At 41.6% G+C, this 22,483-nt stretch overlaps 1 protein-coding gene across 2 annotated transcripts in view; it reads right to left on the bottom strand.

Annotated features, from left to right (window-relative positions):
- ADAMTS12 (ADAM metallopeptidase with thrombospondin type 1 motif 12) overlaps window positions 1-22,483 on the bottom strand; it is a 274,545-nt gene that overhangs the window by 29,374 nt on the left and 222,688 nt on the right. For both annotated transcript variants that reach the window (XM_045022339.1, XM_045022340.1), the window contains 3 exons: window positions 19,799-19,925; window positions 8,244-8,454; window positions 675-1,823 (listed from right to left, as the gene is read on the bottom strand). In XM_045022339.1, the coding sequence (XP_044878274.1) occupies window positions 675-1,823; window positions 8,244-8,454; window positions 19,799-19,925 (1,487 nt within the window). The remainder of the gene's footprint in view (window positions 1-674; window positions 1,824-8,243; window positions 8,455-19,798; window positions 19,926-22,483) is intronic.

Below are 22,483 nucleotides of genomic sequence, written 5' to 3' on the forward strand. Positions count from 1 at the left end.
CGCCCAGGGTCACTGCCAATCTGATCTGGGGGAAAATTCCTTTCTGACCCCAAATATGGTGATTAGTTAGACCCTGAGCATGTGGGTAGACCCACCAGCCAGACAGCTGGGAAGGAGCCCTCCCCATCTAGTGTTCCGTCTCTAGTTATTGGAGATATTTGCTAATAGCAGTCACGTATGGGCCATATGCCATTGTAGATAACCTCATCATACCATCCTCTCAATAAACTTATCAAGTCCTGAAACAAGTTAGGTTTTTTGCCCCCACTACTCCCCTTGGGAGGTTGTTCCAGACCTTCATTCATCTGATGGTTCAAAACCTTCAACTAATTTCAAGCCTAAAAGTATTGATGGCCAGTTTATATCCATTTGTTCTTATGCCAGCACTAGGCCTTAACTTATATAACTCCGCTCCCTCCCTAGTGTTTATCCTTCTGATGTATTTACAGGGACCATATCTCCCCATATCCTTCATTTGGTTAGGCTAAACAAGCCAAGCTCCTTAAGTCTCCTCTCATAAGATAGGTTGTCCAGTCGTCTGATCATCCTAGTAGCCCTTCTCTGCCCTTGTTCCAGTTTGAATTCATCTTTCTTAAACATGAGAGACAAGAATTGTACACAGCATCAGACCAATGAATTAAGTCTCCACATCTTACAAGTTACAAATCACTTACCTCACTCCAGTTCCCCACTATCCAGTACACATCACCATGCAAAATATTGGAGATTCTTGCATAGTCCTGTTCTGTGGCATTAGGTAATTTTCCCTCAGAAACTGTACTGTGGTTCTTTGGAGACTCTTCAAGACTTGGAGATTTTGTGCTTTGGGTATAATCTATCTTGTCAGAGGGTTCCATTTCTGTTCCATTTTCAAACTGGGCTCTTGATACATTATCTAACATTGCTGGCTTTATTGTAACAGGTCCTTCTGTGGTGACCTTTTCTAGGACAGGTGTATCTATTTGCACACTGATACTTTTTAGGTTCACTGCTGCTGAAGATGACAATCTTTCTGCTGCTGTGCTACTAGTAGACTGTGTAGAAGGTTCATGTTGATAAAATGTCGGTGAGATTTTGGGAGTCGTAATGACATGAGACCTGACGTTTGGAGTTTTGCTCTTGGTTTTGATTGCAGGGCTGCTTTTGGCTTTGTGAGAGATTTCAATAGGTTTTTCATTGCCTTCTATGGACCAATCAGTATTGTCAGACTCTTCAGTTAAATAATCATAGCCTGGAGTTACTTCTGGACTTCTGGTTAATGAGGTGACGCGACTAGCCCCTTCTGTCTGAACAAGGCCCCTTTCTGAAGCAGAGTCCGGATCTATGTTAGAGACATTTTGGACATTTCTTATATTTTCAATACTTGAACTATTACTTACAGTACTATCTTGGTGTGACCTGTTTCCATTAAACACAAAGGGATAATTATAATCATTATTTGATCTGGTAGAATTATTTTGTAATGTTCTTTTTTCCATGTTGTCCTTTTTGGAAGAGTGGACAGGACTGGAGGAAGTAGAGCTCAAAGCAGTTGTGCTTTGGGACTCGGGTATTTTTGTCGTTGTCCGGTATCCTTGGCCTAGTTTAGGGATGGGTATTCTGCCTGATGGGCCTCTTTTGGGATTACTTGCTGTCTTCCTGATTATGATCTTTCCTCTCTTGGGTTTCAGTGGGGGTATCAATAGTCGTCTGGTGGAAGGACACTGCTGGAGGCCACACAGAGCCTTCGAATTTGGTCTCTTGAACATATCACATGGTTCATCATTGTTTTTAGCACAACTGATTTTACGAGTCCGTACCCCACCACCACACGTAACTGTGCACTGCAAAATAAAGAGTCAATTTTCAGCTCTTGATTCTCCTCCACATATTCATACACATCATTACCAAACGTGCATCTATCTATAAAAATCAATGTTCTTATCAAAATCAACAACAAAGTTTTCCCCTAGAAACAAGCATTTTGATTTTTACTAAGGGGGAGTTCTTCATGGAAGGGAGATTTGTAATACTTTCCCACATACTGTATATAGTGAATGTCACCCAAGGTGGACATAAATGATACAGATTAAATGACAAAGTCAGCATTTCAAAGTGGGATCATTCTATTGCATAGAGCGTCTTAGAGCACACTATTTTCAAGTCCTGTTTGCACAATCCCCCCACAATGTTTAAGAAATGTCAGAGATTTAAAAGGCCACCACCCAAACCATCCCTGGCCTGCTCAATTTTGATTGCTCTCAGTCTCCCAGAGCTGCATTTTCATGTAATGCCCTTCAGCCTCCTTCAACTCCAGAAGCTAACCTGTGTTTCAAACTCCCCTCCCTTTGCTTCAGTCACTGTCAGGCAGCATATTTTGTAAAAGGTTCTGCCTAAGTCCCTACCTAATTCTTACTTTCCTAGATTCTTCTGCTCCCTTCCGCCCTATGAGGGGAACTAGAAGGGGAAGGAGGAGTGTGAAGAGTTCCCTAAAACCTGCTGAATAGAAAATGGAGCCAAAACTGAATTCTCTCAATTTGCCAATAAATGCCCCATTAGTGTGCTGAGCTAGCCCTCTTGTTCTGTTTTCTGTAGCACGGATTCATGAAGATGGATGCCAAATTAATGGAATTGTGTGAATACTTTGTTAATACTTTATAAGGAAGCCTGTGTAGGTTGTAACTTATTTTATCAGTCCAATATGCCAGTTGAAGGGCACACTCTATGGCCAAGTCCAGAAAGATCTGTGGAAAGGCCAGGGCCCGCCTCCTCTTTGACCCTCCCAATCCCTTGGATATTCTGTGCCATTTCATCCAGCAGACTACATGGGGAGCAGTCCTTGTGTTTTAATGACTTCAAGGTCTGCAATTGTGCCCGGCCCTTATGCAAAGGGAGAAGAATGCTCCTTCTACTCTCCTCTCTCACCCACAGGCACAATATGGACCTCAGTGGCTGTATCTATGCTGAGGTTTTTCTGAAATTTCCCCACATTTCTCTAGCTCTACAGGTACTAGTAATGGTGCTAGTGAAGATTGACAGTTGGCACTTTAACCACTGGTTCATCTAACCCTGCTCAAAGCAGGTCTAGGTGGCATGATGGTAGAAACACCAGTGGCCAGATTGCAGAATCATAGACATGTAGAACTGGAAGTCACCTTGAAAAGTCATGCGCTAAGGCAAGACCAAGTAAAACTAGACCAACTCTGACAGGTGTTTGTCTAACCTGTCCTTAAAACCTCGAGTGATGGGGACCTAACAATCTCCCTAGGTAACCTATTCCAGAGCTTAACTACCCTTATAGTTAGAAGGTTTTCCCTAATAACTAACCTAAGTATCACTTGCAGCAGATTAAGATCATTGCTTCTTATCCTACATTCAGTGGACATGGAGAACAGTTGATCACTATCCTCTTTATAACAGCCCTTAGCATATTTGAAGATTCAGAGGGGTAGCCGTGTTAGTCTGGATCTGTAAAAGCAGCAAAGAATCCTGTGGCACCTTATAGACTAACAGACGTTTTGCAGCATGAGCTTTCGTGGGTGAATACCCACTTCTTCAGATGCAAGTGGTGGAAATTTCCAGGGGCAGGTTTATATATGCAAGCAAGAAGCAAGCTAGAGATAACGAGGTTAGTTCAATCAGGGAGGATGAGTCCCTGTTCTAGCAGTTGAGTGAAAACCAAGAGAGGAGAAACTGGTTCTGTAGTTGGCAAGCCATTCACAGTCTTTGTTTAATCCTGAGCTGATGGTGTCAAATTTGCAGATGAACTGGAGCTCAGCAGTTTCTCTTTGAAGTCTGGTCCTGAAGTTTTTTTGCTGCAGGACGGCCACCTTAAGATCTGCTATTTGAAGATTGTTATCAAGTCCCCCTCAAGTCTTCTTTTCACAAGACTAAACATGCCCAGATTTTTTAACCTTTCCTTATTGCTCAACTTTTCTAAAGTTTTTATGATTTTTGTTGCTCTCCTCTGGAAAGTCTCCAATTTCTCCACATCTTTCCTAAAGTGTGGCACCCAGAATTGGATGCTATACTCCAGCTGAGGCCTCACCAGTGCAGATGAGAGCAGGACAATTTCTTCCTTCGTTTTACATATGACACACCTGTTAATATACTCTGGAATTATATTAGCCTTTTTGGCAACTGCATCACATTATTGACTTGTTCAATTTGTGGTCCACTATAACCCCCAGATCCTTTTCAGCAGGACTACCACCTAATCAGTTATTCCTCATTTTGTAGTTGTGCCTTTGATTTTTCTTTCTTACATGACATTCTCATAGGCAAACTAGGGAAAGGTGGCCTAGATGAAATTACTATACGATGGGTGCAATACTGGTTGAAAGACTGTACACAAATTTTATAAGCATATTCTTCACTCTATTATCCAAGTTATTAATGAAAATATTGACTAGCACCAGTCCCAGGACTAACCTTGGCAGGACCCTACTAGATACGCCCTTGACAGCAAACTCTTGATAACTAGTAACATTTTGGAGGATAGGATTAGAATAGATAACTAATCTTTGAGTAGTCTTTCAACCAGTTGTACACCCATCTGATAGTCATTTCATCTGACCTACCAACTTGAACACATCTAACTTATCTAAATATTATTTTAAACTGTTCTTTCCCTATTTTGGCTTGCATTCCTTCCCCCTTGTTGTTAATAAAAACTGTGTTGAGTATCTGGTCAACTTTTACCTTTTAAGTGAAGACTAAAGCAAAATAAATATTAATACCTCAGTCTTTTTGATGCCATCCTTTATTAGTTCTTCTTCCTCACTATGTAGCCATATGGGCCTCTTACTATTCTTCCTACGTTTCCTTCACATGAGGTAGTTTGCAGATATGCCTTTAATATTGTCTCATTGAGAAACTGCCAGCTCTCCTGAACAAATTTAATCCTTAGATTTTTCTTCCTGTGGGACATCACCTACCAGTTCTCTGCTTGTTATTCTACTTTTTTGAAATCCATTGTCCTTATTCTGCTGCTCTCACTTCTTCAGGGGGGAGGGATAGCTCAGTGGTTTGAGCATTGGCCTGCTAAACCCAGAGTTGTCAGCTCAAGCCTTGAGGGGACCATATAGGGATCTGGGGCAAAAATCTGTCTGGGGATTGGTCCTACTTTGAGCAGGGGGTTGGACTAGATGATCTCCTGAGGTCCCTTCCAACCCTGATATTCTATGATTCTTCCTTTCCTTAGAGTCATAAAATCTATTATTTCATGATCATTTTCAACCAAACTGTCTTGCACCTTCAGATTCACAACCAATTCTTCCCTGTTTGTCAGAATCAAACCTAAAATGGCGAGCCCTCTGCTTACTTCATTCCCTTTCTCAAACAAAAAGGTTGTCCTCAATAAATTCCAATAGCTTAATGGAAATTTTGTGTTTTCTCATATTATTTTTCCAACAGATGTCTGGGTAGTTAAAATCACCCATTACTCTTTGATCTTGTGTTTTGGATACTTCTGTTATTTGTTCTAGAAATGCCTCATCCACCTCTTCTTCCTGATTTGGTGGTCTATAGTAGACCCCTACCATAATGTCACCCTATTTTCCTCCCTTCTATCTTTTCCCAGAGACTTTCAATAGGTCTGCCTCTCACCTCCTTCCAAAACTCAGAACCTGCATAACATTCTTGATGTATAATGCCACACCTCCCTTTTTTCCTGCCTATCCTTCCTGAACAAGCTATACCCCTCTACACCAATTAAGCCATAATTTAACTTATCTACTACTACTATCACTTCTTCCTGTTTATTACCAACACTCTTTGCATTTGTATACATATAAGAAGTTTGATCAGATTCCCCCACTCTATACAAGCACTATCCCCATTGCTAGCACCTCCTGAGCTGTACCATTACTGGAACTTTGGTAGGAGAATTTCCAAAAATCCTGAGTAAATAAGGCCAGTGAGTTTGATAAATGTCTACATAGTTCCTCTGTAGATCACACTTGCAACAATACATTTAATCTATGGCTCTTTCTTTAAAGAACTTTGAAGATTACATGTGGGATCAGATCCTGAGCTATGCTCGTTTACTTCTGTTGAGGTTCTGTCCCTTTGAATTAATTTAAATGGCTAGCACAAGATTTTGATTAAGGACGAAGATGACATCTATTGACATTGTATGTGTTACTTCTGACGAAAATAACCAGTCTCATTCTAGCCTTCTTACACACTTTATTGCCAGTCTGACCCAGACAATTTGGCTGTGATTTTCAAAATTTCAGATTATTTGGATCTTAATTCTTATTAGTTTTAAAGGGAAATGGACATTCCAAATTCTATTATTTTAATGGGAAATGGGACTCAATATCCCGTAAGTGGCTTTGAAGATCTTGCCCTTTAACTGTGGTTGACACTCAAAAAGATTTTAGAATGACACCGTAGCTGGCCATATTTCTGTGTGCATCTTTGAATGATCTAGTCCTGTATTAAAATTAAAGTGCTCCCATTGATTTTAGTAGGATGAGAAGGTGTTGAATACCTTGCAGGATCAGGCTTGTGGATCTGCAGAGTTCTAAGGAGTGTGAAGTCCTTCTAAAGATGAAAGGCTCTAATAAGGTAGATATCAAATGAGTTTAATGGAGTCACACACTGCAGATATGGTCTACTATTTTAAAACAAATTTGATATGGCAATATTTTTGATGACCTATTTTTCTAGTTCACTGGCTTGCCACTAAAATAACTCCATTATTTACTGACCACTTTAAGGATGTGCAGATAGTCTGGAGTTCTGACAGACAGTTGTAGTCAAGGGAAACATAAGAAGGTCAAATGTTGTTGCAATACAGATTTGGCTTACAAACTAGCATGAGGGCTTTAGAGCTTCGGGTGCCAATATAAAATGCTACAAAATCTCCCAGACCTCTTCCATAGCAGTGCTTATGTCTGGACTCTGAAAAGTTTGAACATGCAGATGCTTGGAAGGCTTTTGCTACTTAGCTAGTCAATGTTTGTTAAGTAGTTTAAATATGAAAAGCATTATGTAAATGCTAAAGTTTAAATAGAAACAAGCCTCCAAGTTAAGAACTGGATTTGGATAGAAAGTTTGGCATGTCTGTATCAAGTATTTGGTCAGGCTCCTTATCATGTAGCTCTTTTACACATAGCGTATGTCTAGACTGCAATTAGACACTTGTGGCTGGCCACTGCCAGCTGACTCGGGCTCGCAGGGCTTGGGCTGTGGGGCTGTTTAATTGCAGTGTGGACATCTGGGCTTGAGATGGAGCCCAGGCTCTGAGACCCTGAGAGGTGGGAGGTCCCACCCAACCTCAGAAGTCTACAGAAGAGTTAAAGAGCCCCGCAGCCCAAGCCTGAGTCAGCTAGCCCGGGCCAGCCGTGCGCTTTTAATTGAAGTATAGACTTACTCATAGTCTTCAAGTTCTTTTTCTTAGCATGTGAGTAAATGTTCAGTCTTGGGAGGGCATGCTGTGGTGTTTGGTTTTTCAATGCAAGATTCTGTGGAGAGGCAGTAGTCTTTGGAGAGAGGGATATGAGAGAGCAATGTGAGTGTTCTTCTCTGATTGCCTCAAGAATTGTGTCTATAATTGCTCTCTGGGAATGAAGCATTGGCATTGGGCTGAGATTCTGGGAAGAAGAGAATGCCTGTATGCTGTGTGACCATCTCTGTTCCAGGACTGGTGCATGTGTATAAGTAAAGGAAGTTACATATAGAATATGCCCAGACTCTGCATCACTGATTTTGCCTTCACTGAGAAGCCAGCCTGCAAGACCCTAGAGATTTCTGCTACTGCTCAGCACAAGGGTGACACTAGTGTCTGAATGGCAACCTGGTGTCAGAAGAAGGGGCATCATTATCATTGCTTTTATCCATCACTCCTTTATGGTAGAGAAGGGCCTGAAACAAATATCCAGAATGACTCTGGAGATAACTTTGTATCTTTTTGCAGAACCAACCCCCCCATCTTACTACTTCCAAACTTGAAATTCAAATTCCAAATCTTTCGCCATTATAAAAATGTTCAGATTTTGAGTTAGGATTTGGCCCATTGTAGAGACAGATTTCAACTCAGAATTAGTAACTGAACCTGGCTATAGACCAGGGCTTTGGTTTAGGTGTATAGCTGGTTATATAGGTTCATTATCAATTCTGGAGAGATGGGAGCTGTAACTTGCTTCTCTTTCTTACATCTCCCCATGATTCCTTCTGAAGAGACTTTCCACCTTGAAATTGGAAGTCAGGTAGAGACAGAACAGAAGCATTAGTTCTTTCAACTGCCATGCGTTTACCTCAGTCCAGTTGCTCACTGTCCAGTCAGATGGGCATAGAACATCTCTGTTGCATGAAAGGTGGGTCTTTGGTTTAAGCAGATGCTGGCAGTCTTTAGCAGCCAATGCCTGCTCATCAGATCCCACTGTTTGGATGCAAAGGACAGTTCGTTTCTTCTCTCCTGTTGGGCCACAGGTGGTTGAACACTTCTGCCATTCTCCTGCCCACCACCTGTAATCCAAGTCAAAGGGAATGCAGAACATCAGAAGGACAAAAACATTAATCTACTGCAGGCAAGCTAGATAAAGGTAGCTTTGGGGAGGCTCAGACAATACAGAAGAAATAACATAAAGAAGAGTTCTGGGCTTGTATTTAAGTTCTTCATAGAAAATATTAAGCACCCTAAGGAACTTTCCCCCTCAGTTTTGTGCCAAGTATCTGATGGGCAGGTCAGACATTGATCCTGTATCAGCAGTAGACTCTGAAGATTATATTTCTAGAATACCTAAGAATATAAGCCATATTCAGGGGATTCTTCCAAGCCTAATTACGACTGATATCTGTGTTGTCCAGGAAGTTTTGTATTTTATTTATTCATTCCTATTGTTCACTTGCTCATTGTTTATTCATTCCTATTGTTCACTTGCTCATTATGATCTTACTGAAAGCAAATGAGAACAAATGACTAGGTCCATGGTTATGCCAATAATTAGAACTGGAAGAGACTGAACAGGTCATCTCATTTGTTCCTCTATCAATAAAGGACTGTTCACTATAGCACATTCTCCTGTGCTTTGTCTAGTTGTAAATGACAGCATCCACTGCTTTCTTTAGGGCAATATTTCACATTGTAATGGACCTCACAATTAGATTTTTCTTTAGAGTCACCCTGCTTTAGCCTTTCCTTAATTTCATCCAATTATTTCCTGTTATGTTTTCTGGGGCTGCTCTGTACAATCAGATACCTGCATGGCTGGCTTGCATCATAAGAAAGGAGGGCAAAGGCCATCTGAGAAGCACTGACATTTTGTGATTCATCTTGAAATATTTTTATTAGGTTTTGCAAAACCTAACTAATGAGCTCTGGGTGGCCTTACCATTTGCAGGGACCCAGGCAAGAAGGAGCCCACAAGTTGCTGAAATGGAAGTTTGGCCCAGCTGTGAACTACAAGTCCATGAAGGCATCATAAACAATGACACATGCTCCCTGGGCTCCAGGCATGCCCTCTGAAACCTCACACTGGCAACTAAACAGATGCTTGCAAAGTCACAGAGACTGATTCAGAGGTGTAAGTAGATGCAACTCTTCTGGAGTCAGTAGACTTCAATGAGCCCTGGTTTTGACCTAAAATCTATACCATCTGTTAGATTTCTTTCTTCTTAGTAATACTGTAATTTCATAGTAAGACAATTACACCATTTTTCTACAATTGTCCTTTAGCTCACAGACGTAGTAGGTCCCATATCTTCTCCTGGGTCTCTTTCCCTGACTATATGAATTGCCACTATCAATGTCAATGAATAGTTACTGGGTCAAGGAAAGAAAAAGTGAGAACGGCTCTATAGCCTGATGGTTAGAGCGCTCAACTAGGATAAGGGAGACCTAAGTACAATCCCTGCTCCAATGACTAGTTAATTATTTATATATGGTGGAATGCACTCAGAGATATTGAGAAAGTCCCATAGCAGGCTATAGCCCCAGAGCCCAGTAACTAGGGTGCTCTCCTGCAGTGTAGGAGACTGAAATTCAAATCCTTTCTCCACATCAGGCAGAGGTGGGAACTGAACCCAGATCTCCCACACCCCAGGTGAGTGCCTGAGAGTCAAGGTTGTAGGAAAGACATAAAACATTTTGTGCCAACATTACCAAAACATTTTGATTTTTCTGTTTGGTTGAAACTATTCAGCAAATTCAGCATGACCTGACACATTGCAGACATTTGTGAACAGTTTGGGTTGACCAGAACTTCATTTTTTGATGAATCAACTATTCACTGGGGGAAAAAATCACCCAGCTCTAGCCATCACATTACAATATCTTCTTTCTTCACCCTAGACTTCCCTTTCTGATTGTTTGTTTTCTGAATCAAATTAAAAGCTAAAATAAAATAAAGGTATAGCTCAGAACATGAACCAAGGAGTCAAATTTTGTTCTAGATCATACGGATTTATATCTAGAGTAATTCCAATGAAGTTACAAAGAGTCCTGTGGCACCTTATAGACTAACAGACATATTGGAGCATAAGCTTTCGTGGGTGAATACCCACTTTGTGAGACCAATGACATTAATACATTTGGAGTTACACTGGTTTAATCAAGAATTTGACCTATTTCTTGTTAAACTCACAGTACTACACAAGGAATGCTAAGAAAGAAATAAGGGCTTATTATCCTAGCATTTCCTGGTTTATCATCTATCTGATTTTAAGACATGATTAAGTATATTTAAGGAGAATACAATTCCAAAATCTGTAGGATTCATTGGTCTGTAGGGTTGGGAGGAATTCTGCAGGCTTTGGTGGTGATACAGGTGTGCAATACTGCCTGCATTTCAAAATAGCCATGTCCTGAGTCCCCCAAAATAGCCAAGACAGACTCAACAAGGAGGGTTAAGCTCTGGCTATCTCTGTGGGAGCTCTCATTGACCCTCTTGATGAAATGTAAAGGTTTCAAACTCATAGATGCAAATCCATTGGCTTCAGTGGATGAGCACATGCTAATACAAGGTCTGAATTTTCAGTAAGAGTGCACTATAGCCAGAAAGAAACATGCCTAGCTCATAGGAGCTGGAGTCCAAATGTACACTGAAATCTGTTTTTGGGCATAAGTGGGCTAAAACCCACTTCATCAGATGCATGTAGCAGAAAATACAGTAGGAAGAGTATACACACACAGACACACACACAGAACATGAAAAAATGGCATGCTAACTCTAACAAGACTAATCAATTAAGGTAGGCTATTATCAGCAGGAGAAAAAAAACTTTTGTAGTGATAATCAGGATGGCCAATTTCAAACAGTTGACAAGAAGGTGTGAGTAATAGTAGGGCGAAAATTAGCATGGAGAAATAGTTTTTAGTTTGTGTAATGACCCATCCACTCCCAGTCTTTATTCAAGCCTAATTTAATGGTGTCCAGTTTGCAAATTAATTCCAGTTCTGCAGTTTCTCATTGACAAATGCATTTGCTCTAATCCCTCAGAAAGAGACAAACACCTACAAGATCTCAATCAAGTGTTCTTAAAACTACAATACCCACTTGCTGAAGTGAAGAAACAGATTGACAGAGCCAGAAGAGTACTCAGAAGTCACCTACTATAGGACAGGCCCAACAAAGAAAGTAACAGAACGTCACTAGCCGTCACCTTCAGACCCCAACTAAAACCTCTCCAGCGCATCATCAAGGATCTACAACCTATGCTGAAGGATGATCCCTCACTCTCACAGATCCTGGGAGACAGGCCAGTCCTCGCTTACAGACAGCCCCCCAACCTGACGCAAATACTCACCAGCAACCACACACTACACAACAAAAACACTAATCCAGGACTACCCTTGCAACAAAGCTCGTTGCCAACTCTATTCACATATCTATTCAAAGGACACCATCATAGGACCTAATCACATCAGCCACACCATCAGGGGCTTGTTCACCTGCACATCTACCAATGTGATATATGCCATCATGTGCCAGCAATGCCCCTCTGCCATGTACGTTGGCCAAACTGGACAGTCTCTACGCAAAAGAATAAATGGAGACAAAGCAGATGTCAAGAATTATAACATTCAAAAACCAGTCGGAGAACACTTCAACCTCCCTGGACACTCAATTACAGACCTAAAAGTCGCAATTCTTCAACAAAAAAAATCAAAAACAGACTCCAATGAGAAACTGCAGAACTGGAATTAATTTGCAAACTGGACACCATTAAATTAGTCTTGAATAAAGAATGGGAGTGGATGGGTCATTACATAAACTAAAAACTATTTCCCCACACTAATTTTTCCCCTACTGTTACTCACATCTTCTTGCCAACGGTTTGAAATGGGCCATCCTGATTATCACTACAAATGTTTTTTGTCGTGCTGACAAAAGCCCACCTTAATTGATTAGTCTCATTAGAGTTGGTATGGCAACCCCCATTTTTTCGTGTTCTCTGTATATATATATATATAGCAAAACTACTTAAATTAAGTTTTAAAGTACTTTAAACAAGATCATTAGGTGTACTTGAATAGCTATCTGTGTTTTAAGAAAAAAATCCCACAATTCCACTTTTAATCTTGTTTCTCAACAAAACCAAAACCAAATAAAACCAAGCACCTCCACACAAAAAAACCTCCCTCCACTAAACCTTGGCTGCTTCATATGAACAAAGAATTACTATTTTGAATTCTCGTGTACAATATGAAACAGAACCAATGCCTACTATACTAATTGAATTACTGTGTACTACCTTTGATATCTTCTGTATACACTGCTGACTGGATTAAATGTTTTTCTGAAAGCACTTCAATTCATGCTGACTGAATATCTGACTTATTCAATTACCTGACCAGGGGATTTCAGCTGTGTCACCAAAAAGCGATAATGTGCCTCTTTGCTGTCACTTCTTACCATTTCCTCTGTTAGTCACAGGGCAAATATTTGTATCAGTTCATTACCTCTGGGAAGCTAGCTATTACTTTCTACATCACAAAATATTACTTAATACAAAAGCAGAGTAAAGGTAAAATAAATACTCCCATACTAATAAATACATAATAAATTATTATGGTATCAGGTTTCATTCTTTTTCTGCCATGCATCCTATTCTGCAATACATCAATCTTTGTGCTTCTTACCTCCCCCATCCTAATATTTTTCTCTAATTTGGCTCCTCAGTTTCCAATCCCATCCTCTGTCCCCCAGTAGTTTCACTCAACTGCAAAAGGGATCTCACTGATATGAGGGTTGCTGACAGCTATTTATTTATAATCATACAATTAAAAAAAGACACTGAGCCATCAAGCTGTGCACACTTCTAATTTGTGTAACCATCTGTTCTCATCACTGGTCCTCCTTATATTCCCTTTCCACTCCCATCTATTGTTTGGTGTATTTTCTCTTAAATTAGATAGAAAGGCTTTGGGGCAGGAACTCTTTTCCTACTTGTTTGTTCAGTACACTGGGACCCCAATCCTGACCGAGGCCTCTGGATCTTACCACTTCTGTGCTCCTGTATCTTGTCTCTAGGAGTTTCATTTCCCCTCCATGCAGGTACAAACATCAAAGTGAAATTGACAAGTTGTTGAGAAGACACTGCCAAATCTTCTCAGTGGAGCGCAGCAGTAAAGAAAAATACTGAATCAATTCACTTTGTATGATGCTCTCACCTCCCAGATCTTCTTTCCAGCTCTTTTTTTTTGTAACCTCTACTGTTCTGTAAGGCCCCGATCCAGCTAGGCACTTCAGCACCTGTGCAACTTCAAGCATGTGAATAGTCCTATTTACTTTAATAGAACATCTTGTATGCTTCATGTTACATATGTGAAGTGCTCAGTGCCCTTCATTCCCACAGACCTCAGCAGTATTCAGCACTTTGAGGGAGCGCTTAGCAGCTTGCAGGATGAAGCCCTAAATTCTTAGTCTCCATCTTTCCCTTCTCACATACACACATTCTATCGCTGATACTTTTTCTTTGCTGGGTGGCTCGTGCCACCACAGGCGATCAGCTTTCAATATAAAGCAAAAACCGTCACCCATATTCCATAAACTGATACATTGTCAAAGGACATAGCTAGACCAGGACTAGTAACATGTAAGTAATAAGTTGTTACACACAAAAAGCTAGGTTAAAAGAACATTATGGTTACAAAGTCACACTCCAGTTAGGAAATGTCAGAATTAAGGTTGCCGGTGCATCCTCAGTTTGGCGCCCTTGTGCATATGCAGGACAACACAGTCTTTAATTACATCGAGTCATATAGTCATAGAGTTTAAGGAGAGAAGGGACCACTAGATCAGCTAGTCTGACCTCCTGTATATCACAGGCCACCAACACCACCCAGCACCCACACGCTAAACCCAACAACGGAAATTAGACCCAAGTATTACAGCCCATAGGGGACTAGACTATTATGTACCATGGGGAGAGAATAGGAGGGACCGAGGTGCACCAGTTTCTAAGGCCCCTGCAATGGCAGGGAAATGATTAAATGAGATATACCCAGTTAATCCTGGCAAGTGACCAACACCCACATGCTGCAGAGGAAGGCAAAACCGCCCCCCAAAGTCACTGCCAGTCTGATGGTGGGGGATGGGGAATTGCTTCCTGACTCCACATATGATGATCAATTAGACCCCAACCATGTGAGCAAGAACCAGCCAGCAAGCACCTGAAAGAGAAAACTCTCAGTGCCACTCAGAGACCTGGCCCACCCTGCCCAGTGTCCCATCTCCACCTGTGGTCATCCCAGATACTTTAGAGGAAGGAAATAAAAAAACCTGGAGTGGTGGTGGTGGTGAGGAATCGCTTTCTGACCCCTGGAGGTGGCTGACTGAAACCGTGAAGGATGATCTTTTAGGAACATAAAACATAAACCAGAAGTCTGACCCCCACCATCACAAGCAACCTCATCACACAATAGTACTCATGAATTTGTCCAGCTCTCTCTTAAAACTAATAAAGTTGTTGCTTGATTTTATACTATTTTTCCTGTGCATTGGTTTAAATGACTTTCCTACCATCACATAGGAACTCTGTGGTAGGGGCCTGGATAGAATCCATCTCTCCAGAGCAACAATCAACTGCCTTGGTCTTGAGACCCACTCTTTCTTTTCCTGCAATCCCCTGCCTCATAAGAAGAATATAAGAACATAAGATCGGCCGTACTGGGTCAGACCAAAGGTCTATCTAGCCCAGTATCCTGTCTACCAACAGTGGCTAATGCCAGGTGCCCCAGAAGGAGCGAACCTAACAGGTAATGATCAAGTGATCTCTCCCCTGCCATCCATCTCCATCCTCTGACAAACAGAGGCCTCATTTACTACATACCTTCCAAACTTTGTAAGAAACAACAACAGCCTCACTCACTACACAACCCTGATCCATCCTCAGAGCAGTTCCATCCAGTGCACTGAATGAGGCAAGGGTCCTATGGAAGAATAGTATTTGGCCTGTGTCTAATGTATCATAATGCATATGCACAAGAGGGCCGAATTAAGGTTGCACAGGCAATTTTCTGCTTCCACAAACAGAATAACGATGGCCATGTTAAGACACGACACTGGGACTTGGGCGATCTTGAGTTCTATTTTTGTGTGACCCTGAGAAATCACTTAATTTCTCTGTGCCTCATTCCTCCCCCAATAAAAATATTGGAAATAATAATGGTTCCTTTTTTTCAGCATGTGTTTAGATCGTAAGCATGTTGAGGGAGGGATTGTCTCTGATGGTGTCATGGATCGCATACTAGACTAGAGTGCAGGAGGTCTGGGTTCAATTCACATTGACACTGGATAAGTCACTTCCCTCTCTGGGCCTCAGGGATACTGCCCTCCTTTGTAAAGCATTTTGAGATATACTGATGAAAAGGCCTAGGTATTACTATTACCATGTTTCTGTACAGCACCCAGGACAATAGGGCCCCAATCTTGTCTGGGACCTCTAGGTATTACTGTAATACAAATAATAACAATACTCTCTGTCCTTTATGATTGCTGGAATTTACTAAGCAAACTGTTAGTGGTGGTTAAAAAAGTTTTTCTCCTAAAAGCAGCAGCAAGCTTCCTTGAGAATGTCAGAACACCGCTGAGATGGCAGGAGATTGAAGACTTCAAATTATCTATTTATGGGCATTCTGTCTGAGCAGGTATTCATGTCAAAAAAGGCCAGGGCAATTTTCTTTACATGGAAGGAAGAAAATTTCTATTCACTTGGTAGGTACAGAAGAGTGTAAGTAAAGAAAATACATCGTTCTTTCCTTTCAGGACAATACAATGAATTTTATACTGAGCAGCTATAAAGATAAACACCTGCTTACCAACCAAGCAATATAATTGTAAGCTACATTGGTTCAGACCAGCATCTTTCTCTGCTGCTGCCTGTCAATAACACTCTAGTTAATGGGGCTGTCATATCTGCATTACCATCAAATGCTAGCTCCCCATGGTAGGAGTCAACCATTTCTGTTCTACTCTGAGTTGACACTTTACATATTTGTGTGCAATAAAATATTTTAGAAATGTCTTATGTAGCTCCAGATTGTTTAACTAGAGAATGGGCAAAAGAGTTTTATCACATGCCTCCAATCGCCTAAGAAACATGGATGTTTGGACTCCGACTTCTCAGAAACCTGTGATTTAACCAGTTTCCAACTAACTTCCTGGAGCCTATTAGCTAAGAATGTGGAAGTCAAGACATGACCCTGAGCGACTTGCAGCCACGCTGGTGATTATGTACATTTTATCAAAAGTAAGATGCATAGCTATAGAATGGAATGTCTTCCAGCTCCTGTATGATGCGGTTTGAATTCATAGTCTGATGGCTAATCTTGTGGTCACGTGTTTTCAGACCATGGGATCCAATTGATGATAAGGAAGCTATCTAAGAAAACTTCCTCATGACTGCTTTTGATGATACATTTCCATTGAGAAATTGATCTGCATGTTGGAAGGTGGATGGCCGGCTAATAAGAGCAATGCCTTTGATGGTAACTTAGTTTCTGGAGCTAGGAAATCCAGGGGTACGGTTACATAGCCAACCAAAGGTCCATTCACGACTGCGTTGTGTTTGACCCTCCAAATCCCTTCTCAGTTCTTAACAAGCATTGAGTATAGTCAGGCCTGTATCCTTAGAATCTCTGACAGATTCAGCAAGTGAATACTTCCCTGTGTGCGCTATTTTCAAGGGCAGAAATACCATCTCCCTCTGTCACTCTGATTTTCTTCCAAAGAAACTGCTTTACTACTACTTTACTTTCCTAGTTTGAACTGCTAGCGTGCCTGCCATCAGAGGATCCAGAAGAACTGCATCACGCCCCTGAAGATGCCATCACTTGACTAGATGACTATGCACACACTAAATAAATAAATACTTTGCGGAGAGGAAGCTTAGCCATCCTTCTGGATTGTAGGTGACACAGCTGTAGGAGCCTAGCTGTGGGCTTGAAAACTTTAGAAAATAATTGCAATAGCTCACTATGAGTCCATGACTTGTGTGTGTGTGTGTGTGTGTGTGTGCGCGCATGCACCACTGGCCATTGTGGAATGAAATGTTAGCACTAACTTAGTCTGTGATCGTATTGCCTTGTAGTGACCAGTCTACAAAGAGGATATATTGCTATAAGGCTTGATAGGGAACAGCAATCCCCCATTAGCTCAAGTAGCAAAGCCCTGTGTTTTTAGAACAGGGGCTCCTAAGTTCCATGTTTCACGTGGTGTGTGTGTGTGCTTTAAATGCAGCTACAGATTTATTATTCTGTTTCTTACTTATTCTTTTTTAAATATCAGAAATCATGGCTACTCTATGATTTTGTGCTGCTACAGGTAGTAGCTATGCTGTCCAGCAGCTCATATACATCACAGGCAACTAATTATCACAACTAAGAAGAGATAAATAAACAACCAAACCCCTATCAATATGTTTTATGAATCTCCTGCATTTCACTTTATCAATATTTTACTATTCTCACTAGTACTCTATAAAGGACATTTACCAAAGGAGACAGAAATAATTGTCAGTGGTTTTAGAACTGTCAAACACACTGGGATTAAGCTAGAGCATCTCTTCAGCAGTGTGCAGAAAACTAGGCACAACAAGTCATGTTTAACATAATTCTATAATCACTAAGAGATGATTTACAACAATCTAATTTCCTACAGCAGGCTCTGAATGCTATTGAAGAGAAACTGTGATTTCCAAATGTAAGCAGCAGAAGCTAGATAATATGGTCTTTAAGGATCTTTTAACTTCTGAATAACCCAGTCATTTCTCTTCGGGACTTTGGAATAAAGAGCTTAATTTATATTTTTTATAAATATAAATGCTCCTGTTAGTCAGTTTAGCCTCAGCTATTATGGAAACCATTAGTTAATAAGTTTGATTCTGCTGTCAATTGACTTCCTTGGCAATTTGCACAGATTTACTACCAAGCTGCGTTCTTTATACTTTTAAAATGATTTACATAGGCTGTAACAGCATTCCTAGATATTTCCCCAAAGAGACATCATACATGATTGTGAACTGCTGCAGGAACAAGTAATAAAACCATTAATCCCCCTAACATCTGTACATTATTTACTATATAAAAGCAGCAATATCCATCGTGCAGTTCAATACTGACAAATGCAAAGTTATACATAGCAGAAGGAATAATTTTAACTACTCCAGCCATTGCTTGATTCTAAATTCACTGGAACCACTAAGGGAAAAAACCTTAAGAATCATTACGGACAGCTCAATGAAAACATTTGCTTAGTGACAGACAGTTGTCAAAAATAAATAAATAAAGCAAAACATATTTGGGTATGTAAACAGTGAGCTAGAAAACAGTACTAAAAATAGTGCATTACATATAAATCAATAGTCTGCTCTCACCTAGAACACTGTATTCAATTCTGGTTGCCCCATCCCACAAAGAGATGTAGCAGAAAGCGGGATCCAGAGGCAGACAACAACAACGATGAGTAAGAATTAACATACTGCAATAGGGACATGGGAAAACTTCCACGAGAGTAGACAATGAAAAGATCAGGATTGTTTAGTTTAGAGAGAGTAGACCTATAAGAAGGGACATGATGAGCGTATTAAATAATAACTGTACAGAGAAGGTAAATTGGGCATTCCTATTTACCCTCCCTCATAATACCAGAACAAGGGAACATTCAATATAACTGAAAAGCAGAAGATTTAAAACTGTTGAAAAGAAATACCTGTTAAACACACAGTGAGAAATTAACCTTCATCACAAGATAGCAAAGCTAAGAGATTGGCAACATTTTAAAAATGGTTAGATATCTATAAGGGTAACGTGTACATCAGTGGTCCCCAAACCTTTTCTGTTGCACCCCCCTTACCCGTAATGGAACCTGTCCGCTCCCCCCTGGGATCCAGGGTTGGACTCTGGGGCCGGGGCGGAGCTGCGGGCACAGCCGGGCTCGGTGGCGCTCCCTTCCTGCCCCCTGTGGGGCTGGCCTGGACCCCACTACACTCCCCTGAAATATTCCTCCGTGTCCCTCTAGGGGGGGCATGCCCCACAGTTTGGGAACCGCTGATATACATCCACAGCTTTATTAGATAGGATAAAATATTTGAGATATACACATAATCATGCTTCATGGCATAGACTACCCATTAACTGATAGTAAGAAACTTCTCTTATGGGCAGATAATTCTGAAATTGTCCTTTACAGGGTTTCGTTCACTCTTCCCTAACACACCTGGTAGTGGCCACTGTTGGAGACCACTATTGGTCTGAACTGTTATTGCAATTCCTGTGTTCTTTGCCTCCCCTGAATACTATGTTTAAATTAGAATACAACACACTGAATAGTGCTCCCGTACATATCCTAGTATTCACAGCGTTTGTTACCTGGGTGGACAATCCTTTTCATTGCATTTCTTTTGTCGTCCATTTGGCTGCATTTCTGGGTCACAGAAGGAGTTTTTGATCACACCTCCGCCCCTTTTCACACACTGGGCTGTCTGTCGCTGAACACCTGTGAGAATAATAATTTCTCCATGCATATTAAATCCTTACACCTTTGTGCTCAATTCCCAATGGACACCGAGCATGTTGGTTTACCAGGCCCACCCCACTATGTGGCAGAGTCTGTGGTTTTCAGAACAAAAAGGAAACAACAGCAGAGGCTGTTTGAAAAGCAACACTTGTGCTGTAATAGTTTTGCTTTCAAAAGGGGAGGACTATTCCCTCCTAATTTATTATTCTTGGTCATATTAGAAGAATAAAAAGCATATCGCAGCACTTGAAATATCTTAGCCAATACACAATGGGCCACATCTCAGAAAGCTGGAAAAAATATTTCTGTCTCTTTAAACAGCTAAAACAGATACCAAAAAGATACAGCTAAAGCAGACACCAAGGGCTCAAACACCCACTGGGAAGATAAACACTGTCATTGCTTAGCTTGTGTGCTCTGCATTTGTTACTTGCTCTCCATTCCTCTGTGCTGGAAAAAAGGATGAACAAACACAAGATGCTCTCTCTCTCCATTGACCCACAGAGGAAATGCAGTGTTATTGTAGTGGTGTCAGTCCCAGTATATCAGAGAAATACTGGATTTATGGCTTATTACAACAAGCTATAATCCACTAACAACTCCCCCTCAGCTGCTCCCCCCGCTTCCTTTCACCCCCTATGGACATGTCGACACTACAAAGTTAAGTCAACCTAACACAGCCACTGCAGTAATTACTGCAAGGGGTTCACGTCCATCCCCTCCTTCTGTCGATGATGCGCATCTTCACCAGGAGCACTTGCACTCACTTGAGAGGGGTAGTATGGGGGGGCTGAAAGCCCAAGTTTCTTAGCTCGGCGCTGAGATCCCAGCTGGAGCCAGGCTGCCGCCTGGGCTCTCAGCTCCACACTCTGCACGGAGCTTGTTCCGTGGGGAGCTGAGAACCTGGGTGGCAGCCAGGCTCCAGCTGGGAGCTCTGCAGGGAGCCCACAGCCTAGGCTCTCAGCACTGGGCAGTGAGGCTCCAGCTGTCAGCACTGCTGGGGCTCATAGCTGGAACACCCTTCCCCCCACTTTCAAAACAGAGATCCTATCAGCAGTGAAATTGTCAGCCATGCTGGCAGCCAACAGGTGACGCATATAATGCAGTGTCACACTGCGTCACCTGACTTACGTTGACCTAAGCCTCTCGTTGAGGTGGATCTACTAGGTCGACATAGCGGGTGAGTTACAGCGGCAGCAGGAATACTGAAGTGTGTACGCCTACTTATGTCAATGTAAGGTCAACTTAACTTTGTAGTATAGACATGACTTATGACTGGTGGGGTGTGAATGGGCCACTTCACCTTGAATGTCCCTTGGAATACGTGTTAACTACTTATGCTAAACAATCTGTTCCACCTTGTATTTAGCTGTGATTCTGCATACTTTTCCCAGACCTGAAGAACTCTGTGAAAGTTTGTTTCTCTCACCAACAGAAGGTGGTCCAATACAAGAAATTACCTCACCCACCTTGCCCCCCCTCCCAGGGAAATGAAAGTTTTGCAGCATGGGGATGAACTGCATAGACCCACTGGTGTAAATGCCTACATGGGGATTAGAGAGACAAGGCGAGTGAGGCAGTATCATTCACTGGACCGATTTCCGTTGGTCAGAGAGACAAGCTCTCAAACTACATAGAGCTCTTTTTCAGGTTCGGGAAAGGTATTGAGGGCAGGTCTACATTTAAATGCTGCAGCGGCTGCTACCTATGCCTCTGGGAGGGCTTCTCCCATCAGCGTAGGTACTCCACCTCTGTGAGAGGCAATAGCTATGTTGACGAGAGAAGCCCTCCTGTAGACACAGAGTTGTCAACACCAGGGGTTAGGTTGGCATAACTATGTTGCTCAGGGCTGTGGATTTTTCACACCCCTAAGTGATGTAGGTAGATCAGTGTAAGTTTCAAGTGCAGACCTGGCCTAAGGTTGTCACACTGGAATAGCAGATTGAACAGATAGTTTAGCATAAGCAGTTAGCGTACATTTTAAAAGTGGCCCATTAACACCCCTAAAGTCATAGGACGAAAAGGAGTTAGTAGGCTACAATTGTTGTAATAAGCCATAAATCTAGTGTCTTTATTAAGACCATGATTTTTAGTGTCTAGCAAAGTTATGAATTTAAGCTTCTAGGCTCATCTTTTGAAAGTGTTGAACAAGTTTCCTTTGAGGTTGGGGACTGATAGGTCAGATATAGAGTGATCGCTTTGTGTTCTCCCACAGGTGATATGGTGTTTTTGTCTTTTATTATTTTCATGTCTGAAAGAGTGTAATGATTGTCTGCTTTCTCCCACTTAGTTGTTATTGGGGCTTTTAGTGCATTGAATGAGGTACATGTTGTGATAGGCACATTTAGGACCCATGGATCTTGAAAGGTTAGTAGTGGGGAGTGTTGATCATGGTAGTAGTGGAGATGTGTCTGCAGGTTTTGCATCTGTTGATGTGGCTGGGTCGTGTACCACTTTGAGTTGGTGTGTCCTGGTTTGTGGGGAGCTTGCTTCTGATGATGAGCTTGGAGAGACTGGGGGGGTTGCTTGAAGGCCAG

The sequence above is a fragment of the Mauremys mutica genome, chromosome 6 (genome assembly GCF_020497125.1).
Source record: "Mauremys mutica isolate MM-2020 ecotype Southern chromosome 6, ASM2049712v1, whole genome shotgun sequence".
In the NCBI taxonomy this organism is placed as follows: domain Eukaryota; kingdom Metazoa; phylum Chordata; order Testudines; family Geoemydidae; genus Mauremys; species Mauremys mutica.